Source organism: Charadrius vociferus, unplaced genomic scaffold (assembly GCF_000708025.1).
Source record: "Charadrius vociferus isolate BGI_N301 unplaced genomic scaffold, ASM70802v2 scaffold118, whole genome shotgun sequence".
In the NCBI taxonomy this organism is placed as follows: Eukaryota; Metazoa; Chordata; class Aves; order Charadriiformes; family Charadriidae; genus Charadrius; species Charadrius vociferus.
The window spans coordinates 705,160-716,314 of record NW_009649846.1 but is presented as its reverse complement, the minus strand read 5'-3'; the positions used below and the strand labels follow the sequence as shown (position 1 = coordinate 716,314).

The 11,155-nt window shown below is 39.7% G+C and overlaps 1 protein-coding gene across 1 annotated transcript in view; it reads right to left on the bottom strand.

Annotated features, from left to right (window-relative positions):
• The window catches only part of SLC35F2 (solute carrier family 35, member F2), a 20,903-nt gene extending 20,448 nt beyond the window's left edge, over positions 1–455 (bottom strand). Inside the window, exon 1 of the mRNA XM_009890926.1 lies at positions 430–455. Within this exon, the coding sequence (XP_009889228.1) occupies positions 430–455 (26 nt within the window). The remainder of the gene's footprint in view (positions 1–429) is intronic.
• Between the last annotated feature and the right edge of the window lie 10,700 nt (positions 456–11,155).

Sequence of the window (11,155 nt, the reverse complement as noted above, 5' to 3'; positions counted from 1 at the left end):
GGGCCGGGGGGAGACGGAGCTCCGCTGCCCGCCGCGGGATGCTCCTTGTGTTGCTTCCCCAGCGCCGCCCCTCAGGTCTCCTCCCTCCCGCTGGGTGCGGGTCAGAGCGGAGCAGCAGCGCCGGTGAGAAGTCCACTTTCCCCCTCTCCAGCTCGAGCAGCCTGCGGGGCCTCCGGCAGCAGCCCCAGCCTGGTGGCCCGGTGTGGGTCCTGGCAAGGCCACTTCGACCCCCAGGACGTGCGGAGGCCTGGCTGCGGCTGGCCCTGTGTGCAGGCAGTTCAGCTCTCACCTTTTTTCCACTCACGTGAGTCAAAATTACCCCAAACTTTTAAATTTTAACTTCTCCCAGCTTTGTGCCCAGCCTTGAGCTCCTCTATAAGGCTTCAACTCCCACCTTGCTGCTGATGACTCCCATGCCTAAGGACTTACCTCATCCTGTTTGTCTTCACCCACATCTCAGCCAAACTCACCTGGAGAACCTGGTGGCATTTTGCATACCCTGCCGGTTTTTTTTAATGACTGTCACTTACTGAATCCCCTTATGCGTCACAGGTGATGGAATCAAACCCCAGAGGTGCCTCCAGTAAGAGCAACCTCCTGCGCTGCTTGGTCTTAATGTCTGTCGCTGTCCTGGCTGTGCCTGCGTCCTTTCTGCCACAAGACACTGCTCCTCTCTACCCTCACCCGCTCCCCTCAGAGCACCATGATTTGATCTTTCTCCCCCCGACACCACAATGCTTTTTGCAGACATGTTTTTCCCTATCACAGTTCTCTCATTCAGGCTGTGTTTACCTCCCTTTGCAATTACCCAAATTCATCGTCGCAGGATTTTATGTAGGAGAGTAAACGAGGCACTATTCTGCCATTTTTAGGTCATCTGTATAACTTCATGTGCCCACCTGGTCCTTTTCAGCAGAAGGGTGGATTTTGGTCTCCTGCTTCCCAAGGGCCAGGCCCGAACAGCTAAGGTATTGGCGACCTGGGACAGGATTGGTCCTCAAATCCCCTCCTTGACCCTGTGATCGTGTAATATTAAAGCTGTCGGTCAATACAAGAGAAAAGCTGTATAATTATACATGTCTTAAAGAGCATTCATAAATATACTTCCATATTCATATATATACATAGTCATTTCTATATTGCATTGTGATTTTATGTATTTTCCTTCACTTGTATAACAGAATAGAATATGGATTTTTTTAATTTGAATTCCTATTCCAATAAAAATCCTGCTATGACTCCCACAAGAAAATCTGTCAAGATTAGTTTCAGTGTTGTGATAGTTACGAGTCAGGTCATGTTGGTCACGAATTTCCATAACTTAAAATAAAAAACAAGATTAAAAAGAAAAGAAGCAGAACTATCAAATCCTACACATTTCATCGTATCTGAGTTCCACAACTGTGGTACTACTATCTTCACGTGTAATTTTATTTATCCTATACCTGCAATCTGCTGCCAGTTCTCCAAAGATGGAGAGTCATGTCTGTGGTGTTTTTTGTCTCCATTTCGGCTCAGCTCTTGGAATTCCTTGCTACAGCCACTGCTTTACACCAGAGCTGCTCAGCTGCAGAAGGATTGCAGTCCCGGAGGGGTATCTGCATACTGCCAAAAAAAGAAACAAAGTTATAAGAGTTTAAACAGGCAGGGAGCTCTTTTTAGTCTAATTTATTTAACACACACACACACACACACACAAACACAAATAAATTGAAGGTTAAAAAAAAACAAAGCCAAACACAAAACAAAACCAAAAAACCCAACCGTAACAACAATTTTTAAAAGCGCCCTTTGTTAGACTTTGGGGACTAAGTTCATTTCAGAGTATGATAAACTTTGCTATCTCAGGAGATTTTTATGGCTTGTGGACAACATGGCCATGAATACAGAGATATCTGAGACGTCTAAACACGACTTTGTGTTCAGCTACCCCTGCTCCTGGCTCCTGCTTTTACCACGACTCAGGGTTCACTTCAGGAGTGACCGTGGCTGTGTGTTTCTGTATTTTTGTCAGCCCCTGAGTTTGCCTGGTGTCACAGCGAAGCGTGGCAGCTGCCAGCGAGGCTGCCTGGCTCCAGAGACACCCTCCATTGGGCGCAGAACTGGTGTGATCCCTTCCCTGTGTTGTTTCACCAGTGTAAACTGGGGAGTTTGAGCATCTACGGGTGGGTGTCCTCTTCAGACAGGAAAGCTCTGTTCCCAGTGCTCTACAAAAGTAACTAATGTCACTGGTTACTGTGTCTTGTGTAGGGTGAGTGAGAGCCCAGGGAGCAGCTACAGCTCATCTGCATGCAGGGTATATTTGGATGCGTAACAAGCATCTACCTCTTCTTTGACTTAGAAAAACTGTTGACAAAGAACTATTAGCAATACATTTGTAGAATTCTTTAAAAATGAATTCTTTCTATTCAAAATATGTATCTAAATTTCAAACTACTTGGAAGCGTGATTGAAAGGAACTAAGAATCTACATATTTCTTATCGTTGGTTATCTTCTAGAATGGTGGAAGGATAACTCAAAAGTAGTGGCACAGCTTCTTTTGCTGCTTTTTTTAAAAAAAAAATTACTTTTGAGATGAGAACAAATAAAAGAATTAGCACAGCCATAACAAATGAGACACAGACATAGCTCTCCTATCTTCATCTGCATTCAACACCTTTTTGTTAAACAGTTTTATTTCAGTGTGTCCCATCAGGCTGTTCCTCCTGCTAAGAAAATCATAAGCTTGAGTAGGTAACAATAAAAAAGACATAACATAATTTTTAAGGTGACATCATCTGCTTTAAGTTTCAGGGAACTTAAATTGCAATGCCATTGTATGCCTAGACCCTTTATTGCCTATTACTATAACAAAATGATATTTTCTGCATTTACATTATCAACAAAAGGAAAGACCAAAAATATTGCACAAATTTAACTTAAAATACGAAATTGCAGAAGTGATTCCTTGTAAAATGATGAACAAGCATAATTTTAGGGGGTTTTTAATTGGAAGCATTTATGCCACTAGAGGTCCTTCATGGTCAGATTATGATTTCCTCCACAGAGTTGGGTTTTTTTTCACATTTCTTTATCCATGCTACATGCAGGAATTACTATTTCTAAAGAAATTTGTTTTAATGTAATACATTTTTATGATAACAGAGTGATTTTTCTTTGATTAAGCTTTTTCTGGGAAAACACCAATGTAAGAATTTTTCAAATAGAATTTCTTTAATAAAAGCTCCCATTTTATTATGACATAAAATCTTATTTGTTTTTTAATTCAAGAATTGCACATTTTAACTTTTCTAATTTTTCATCATCCTAGACTCCTCTCCAACATAACCACTTTGCTCTTAGAAAAATAAAGGAAGCAAAGGTCAAACTGAAGAGCAAATTTAGGATAAACAACTGGAACAATAAAACAATATGTAAGGTAGGGTTTTTTCTGCTGCTTCATTACTTTCTTCTTATTTTTCCTAGTTAGAAGCCAGTTAAGAATGTTTGAAAACTATTTGGAAGAACTGTGCAGCCTTGGGAACTTGAATGATAGGACTGAGATTAAATTTATCACTACAGAACACACTGTCACTTACCACAAAACTAGTAACAAAGATTTGTAGTGTAAACTCATAATTTGGAAATTATTAGGAACTAAGGCAAAGAAATGCATGTTGTTCCCAGGATGGCCATGAGTTGAAAAGGCCTAATAGCTGCACAAAGGGCAAGTGTAATCCTAGGATGCATCAGCCGGAATCAAGACAGAGGTTAGACTACACGAAGTCCTGGGGAGACTTCTTCTGAAATATGGTGTATGTACTGGTTACTCCTGTTCAAGAAAAAGTATGCTGAAAGATGCAGAAAGATCTACAGGAGACTGCGGGAGCCTGGCTTGTTAGTCTAGCAAAGGACACTGAGATGGGAAGGGACCACTGAGCGCAAACCCTAGAAGAAGAAAGAAATCTCTTTAAATAAAAGGTCATCTTAGCACAAGAACAAACATGTATATATGAAATATTATTAGGTTTAGGCTGAAAATGAGAAGCCAGTTCCATACTAATATTTGCAATACAGCTGTCTCTATTAGGACCATCAGCGCCTGGAACAAATTTTCCATAGGAGTGGCAGAAACAAGAAAATAACTACCTGGCAGCAGGGCATTAGCCCTGATAGCCAAGAGATTCCTTCCCATTCTGTACCTGTAGAAGAAAAGGATTTGAAGATGAAAGAAATCAGAATTTTCAAATTAAAATATTCTAATATTCTCTAAGATTAGCCATAACAAATTAACCTGAGAAACACCCCAGTAAGCTACTCAATGCAAAAACACACCTTATAGCTGCACTAACATACCCTGGGGTGCAGCGGTGGGTCTGCTGTCTATATCAAGAAGGAAATATGAAGTAGAATGTGTTTCTACATCAAAATCTCAAAAAAGGTATTAATTAAGCAAAAGCAACTGAACGAGGAAGGGTGTAAATTTCAATATGCAAAGAGTTTTATTTAAGATAAAAGATCAAGAATGGAATTTAGGTACTTGATTCCTGTTGAAAATCCCTAGAGCCAACATAAACGGTAAGACAGAGTGGCATTAGGGGGCTGATTAATGTGAAGTTACATGAGTCTTTATGCATCACTACCTCTGCTCTCACACACCACCCTCCCTGTTCATCTGTGATGTGACCCCCTGCTTGGAACTGTACCCAGGCCAAAAAAAAAAATAAAAATGGGGCTTTGCTGCAAACATAGCACCCCCGAGGCTGAAGTAAACTAGTAAAATCTCAAAGGACACTGGCTTTGCCGCCAGTCCAAACACAGCTCCCTCAAGTCTTTAGTCTTCCACCACTGACACCAATGTAGATGACATTGAAAGAGCTCATGGGAAAACTGGAGATTACAGCTTCAAACCATGAGCTGTGTCTCCAAAAGGCAGACATAATAAAGCCCAAGGACCATCAAAACTTGAATCTAATTAGCATGTGTTAATAGCATGATTATTTTTTTTCCAAACACTCATCCCTGAAATTAAGGAAATTGCTCTTAAATCCTCGGACAGATTTCCTTCCCTTAAGAGAATCATATTCTCCCAGTGGTTTCATGGAATAGCATTTTACACCTCCGATTGTATAGCTGCAGCCTACAATAAGACCTCTTCAACGGGCATCTTCTGCTCTTTGCACTAAACAGAATAGTTTTGATATTTTTTTTTCAGTTGATCACCCTGATGACTATGAAAATAATATTTGAAAAGACCCAGCAAATTGCCTAGAGTTTCCTCTATACAGACTGCGGTACAACCCTATCTGAAAGCTTTCTGCGTTATTTAGGAATTATAGCTCCATGAATATTCCCAAAGTTTGGGAAGACTTTATTTTCCAGGGAGAAACTCCTGGCAATATGAGTTTGGTGTGGATCACGTGGGTGCACTTGGCTGCATGTCTGTCAGACTGGGCAAAGCACACAGAATGATTATTCTGGGATCTGATAATCCAGAGTGTGTTGTGTCCACCGTCCAGTTCACACCCTCAGCATGGGATCCCTGCCCTGCTCTGGTATGAGATGCTGAGAGTCATACACTCCTGGGGACTGACTGGCTGTCCTCTTCTAGGGTGAACCACTATGTTGAGCCTTCCACCTCTAGCTGCGTGTTCCTGCCACTTCTCTGGCATTCATTTAATCCTGCCGGGAGCCCATGCAGCTGGCTGAGCCACCAGAAAACATCTTGGGATTTTCAGGGTTGTTTTCTTTTTATTTTTCTTAAGTAAGAACGGTGTTTTATTGACTCAGCTCTCTGAATCAGACTCCTGTCAAGGGGAGGGCTCTCAGTTCCAGTGCAAAGGCAGAGGCATGCTGGGGAAGGGGTTGGGGTGACAAGAGCATCTCTGATGGAGATCCATTTTGTCAGGATTGGGTTCTTCTTGGGGAACCACATTTTAGCTGTGCTCACACCCTACTTTTAATATAACCAGATTAGGAATTTTAGTCTTTAAAAAAAAATTGCTAATGAAGTAGCCCATTTATTACATTGATCCCATTTTTTTATCAAAATACCCTATGACACCGCACTCAGCCTTGATATAAGAGGAAAAATACAATGAGTGTATATTTAATTGCAAACCTTGGCATTCTGAGATCTTTCTTACCTAAGACTGCATTGTTTCTGCAGTATTCATTTCAGATTACTGGCATGTCTGCGATGGGATATCATCATAAATGATCAAGACTAAACTCACCACAGCCGGAATCCACGATCAGTCCACCCTACATGTGTGGGGCTGAGAAGAGACTAAGCAGGTCCTGCTAAAAAGAGGCTTAAGGGTAGGATAGTATTTTACAGGCAGATGAGACCCCTGTCTCCACTCCCAACCTAGCAGAAGAGTTGGAACAATCTTTCAAAGGTTGTTTTTGCACCTTACTGGCATTATCACTTTTCCTTCACACCTTGATGAAACAGTTGTAGGTAAGACAATCTAAGGCAGCATTGTGATGGTCCACCACAAACAAAATGTGGTTTGCAGGCAGAAGAAATTGTTTCTTTAGATGGACCCGTATAATCTGAAGACAGTGCAGCCTGACACGCAAGGAGTTCATCCAATTGGATTTGCAGTGTTGCAGACTTGGGCTGCATCAACATGTTATTATTAGGACAGGGAACTGAGAAAGTGGTTTTCTGTAAGAGCATATTTTACCTCATCAGTGAAAGACTGGATGTGAGGTAGTATATCATACAACTGTACAATCTGTGATGCACAGATAAGTGGTCATATCTGAGAGAAGCAGCGAAGAAAAGCTAGTTCTTTCATTCCTGTCCATTTTTGCAGTAGTCTTGTTTTCAAGTATCAAATACAGTATCTCTACATTGTATGTATTTAAATCATGACAGGTTCCCTTTAAAGAATGTGCCTACCCTGAAATGCCCTATGTAGTATTTGTGGGGTTTATATAATTCATAAGAACCCAGCTAAATCATTACATTTCCAGTAATCACACTGTGAGTCTCTGTAGTCTCCGGTATTAATACTACCACTACTACAAGTATTAAAATACGCTCTGAATTTTATTCATTTTGCATATGGTCCATAAAGGAAATTATTTTCCTAATTGTTATAAGGCAAGCATGTGAATGTAGTTCTCCAACTGTTCCACCTTAATGAATGTTCCTTTCAAAGCGTTTCTTAGGGTTTATCAAAAAATATTTGTAGAATTACAGAATAATTTACGTTGGAAGGGGTCTCTGGAGGCCATCTAGCCCAACCGCCTGCTCAAAGCAGGGTCAGCTATGACAGGTTGTTCAGGGCCATGTCCAGTGAAGCTTAAATATCTCCAAGGTTAGAGATTCCACTATGTTCTGGGTCCCTGTTCCAGTGTTTCAGTACCCTCATGGTGAAAAAAAAAATAATCCTTATATCTAGTCAGAAATTCTCTTGAGGTAAATTGTGATTGTTATCCTTTGTCCTTTTGCTGCATGCCTCCAAGAAAAGTCAGGCTCTGTCTTCTCTACATCCTCCCATCAGGAAGTTGAAGACTACAAGAAGATCTCCCTTGGCCTTCTCTTCTCCAGGTTCCCTCGGCTTCTCCTTGGATGTCGTATGCTGCAGACCCCTGACCACCTTGCTGGCCTCTGCTGGACAGCCTCCTATATGCCGTTTTCTTTTTGGTACTGGAGAGCCCAAACCCAAACACAGTAATGCTGATTAAGGTGATCATCCAGAGTGATTTCAGTAGTTTTAACAGCAGTGTGGTTTCGGCCAGTTCCTCCCTGAAGTCTTACATTTTCTTATTTACCTATTTTTCCTTCGTTCTTTTTGCTGTTCACATCTATATTGAAAGAAGTGTTACTTATTCTTAGGAAAGGCATTATTCTTAAAATCAAAATATACCTTCTGACACTTTAAACCACACTTGGAGGAAAAGCACTCTGTAGAAGAATATTAGGTGTTACACCAGAAAAAGGAGAAATTGAGTGTCAATGTTAATGTGGAACTAAGATCAAATTCTTTTTTCTTCATTTTAGTTTTTGTCAATATCAACAAAACACAAGTATTACCAGACATTTGAATGGTGCAAAATAAAACTATTCTACATACAAAAAGATACTGTACAAAACAGGTACTATATGGTTATATAACTAATGCAGAGGCAAACAGCTTTAATTTTTTTTTCCTAAAATTCCTACATATACAGAAATTTTAGTTAAATAACATGCTCGTGTTTCATATCAATTCCTTCTTAGAAAAATAACTGCCTTTTCTCAATAACATTTTATTTCTATATTAAGTATTTAAATATTTTTTTATATATAATATGTCTGTTCTTTTATCAATGTTGGAGTTTAGGTCTTGGTATTTTTATTCCGAACAGTTCCTAAACACTTTCTTTAAGTGAGGAGAGAGAGGACAATGCTTTGTAAAATTAGAATAAAAGTTAAAGAGATTAGGTGTCAACCAGACCTGCAGAACGGCATTCCACTCTCTGCTTTAATCTTGGCAAGAAAGTCTACTAATGAGTAAATGATGTAAGCTGCGCCTTTAACATAGCATTACTCTAGCTGACCTTTCACCATGTGGGAAGATATTGGAAGTTATTTTCAACCCACAGTTTGATATACATTCAAAGGGAAATTGTTTAGATGTTCTCATAAATGAACACACAAAAAAGGTGATGTTAATTCACTTTCTTCTTGTCAATATGAGTATCAGAAAATATTAGTCTCCAGACATTTGCAAAGCATAGTTGCCAGGTTAAGAAAATGTTAAGTACCCACTTAACTTCATGCGCTGAAATGCTTTCCTAAACATTTTTACTAAGAAACGTAACGTAAGTTTTAGCCATTCCCAACCCTTTTTCTATTCCTATTATGATTCCATTAGGACTAAGACTGATCACAGATTTCTCTTTATCTGACAGTCTTGATACATATGCAACCTTGGTAAAATTAATATTATGTTAAAAAATAAATTAATGATAGAGGAATTATTCTTGGAGATTTGTTGGGGAAGTTTTTACAAAAATAAAATATGTTCTTATCTGAAAGCTTAGCTGTTTCATGGTAAAGTGTTCTCTATGTTTCAGAATTTTATCTCATTTATAACAGTGTAAGGTAGCAATAACTCTATGAAATTTGCTAGTCTTATCCAAAGACATACAACTTACAGCATTGACCAGAATTTTGTGTTTTTTTCTGGCAAAAAACTTTGGGTTTTTTATCACTTCCTTACACTCTTGGCCTTCAGTCCTAGAAGCTACAAGTTAGGTCTTTCCACAGGAAATACACAAACGAAGAGTTGGTATCCAAGACTGAATAACTATGTCAGAGAGTACTGTGACTGTTGCCTTGTCATTCTGTTTGGGCATGACAAATGTAATATCTCATGCAAGAAAACAACTTAGTTTATATCTGTGAAACAAGAAAAATAATGACTAGACCAATTTACAGGAATCACTTGCATGATTTTATTACAAAGTCATAATTTTATGAAAACTATAATTTTTGTGGTGTGTCCTGTTACTTTTGTTTACAATTTTTTTTCTGTGTGATGTCTCTTTGACTTACAGATTTTTCAGGTACCCCTGCAACAACCACTTGATTCACCAACAACCCTTAGTCCACCACTACCTACTACTCAGCCCACTTATACCACCAAACCCCTTGCCACCATTACCCAGCCTACAAAACCTGACAGTGATATCAGCCATAACATCAGCAGTCACATCACAACACCTCAGGTTACAGCGATCACTTCCAAGACACCTTCTGATTCTATAAGCTGTACATAGAAATCAGTGGCTGTTCAGTTCTGTCAGCATGCTAAGGTCCGCTCTCCTGTTATTTACATTGGATTAACTTTTTCAAATAGCTCTGATTACTTTTGCATTATGAAAAGACCATTGTGCTTCCTGGAGTTGTAAACAGTACAATACCTTAAGAAAAAGAACCCTCTAAATTTGCAGTCAAATATGTACTTTCTGTATTTTGACCCACCTAGAACTGTCAGACCTCTTCCCATGTCCTTACAAGTAAGTCAGAACTTTTCCAAAAGAAACAACAAGGCATTCTGCTATTTGGAAACCATGAGCCAGATTTTGATTTGAGTTAGACTGAAATAAATTTAGAGTGACTGCCAAGACTGTACATATACATGTTAACTTGAACTTTGATCTAGTCACACTTCAGGATCATCACGAAGGCTTACACAGAAAAATTACCTAAATCAAAGGACCATGAGCTGAGGTTGCCAGCTGGCTTTGGCTAGCTGTAACTACTGGATGTATGCAAAAAAAAGATACAGCAAAAAAAGATATAACAATAAAAGCCTCTACAAATGTTTGATGTAAATGCATCTACTCGAATGAAATATGAAAACCGGAATGTTTGATAAGACTAATGAGGCTTATCAAGTGTTGACCAAGGTAACCTGGTTTTTATCTTCGGGCCTGGCTCGAAGGGAACTGGTGATTGACCTGTAATGACAAGAGGAGAGCTGTGTGTGCCTAGCGCTTCCCAGAAAGGGTGCTCAGTTCATAAAATAACCCTCTTCAAAGCAGCTGGGTAATTGTCTTCCAAACTGGTCGACAGTCTCATACAGACAACTACTTGTACTAAACAGCATTCATTACGGTGTTTCTGTTAGGGCAGTGAATGTGATGCCATGGTTTGAGGAGACTTCAGAGAAGACAGCGGGGGAAACACATCTTAATCACAGCAATTGGAATTTATTTCTGGAAAAAAGGTGTTTTTATAAAATCTGTCTATAAATCTGTCTGTGGGTCTGATCCTGAAAACCACTAAGAATCTCCTCAGCACCAAGGGTTTTCCTGTTGGCTTCAGCAAAAATTACTTTGTCAAAGTGGTTTTTCTGTCTTAACATGCCAATGGTCACAAACACGTGGACGGATCTCCGGCATAGCACACTACCAGCACAACACATCATCGCAACATCTTACCAAGTTTAATTCTTACTAACGCACCCACGTAAAACTAGAGTGTCCTGTAAGACACAATGGGCCAAACACAATGTGCTTTTGAGGCAAGGTATAGACTTTGGCAGGTAAAAAAGGCACTTTCTCTAGAATTCTGTGTTAAAAATGCTTGTTTTTAAAAAGTTGTACTTGAACTTTATTGCGGGTTTTCAGAACTGAAGCCCTTAATCCCTCACGGACCCCCCCACCCCC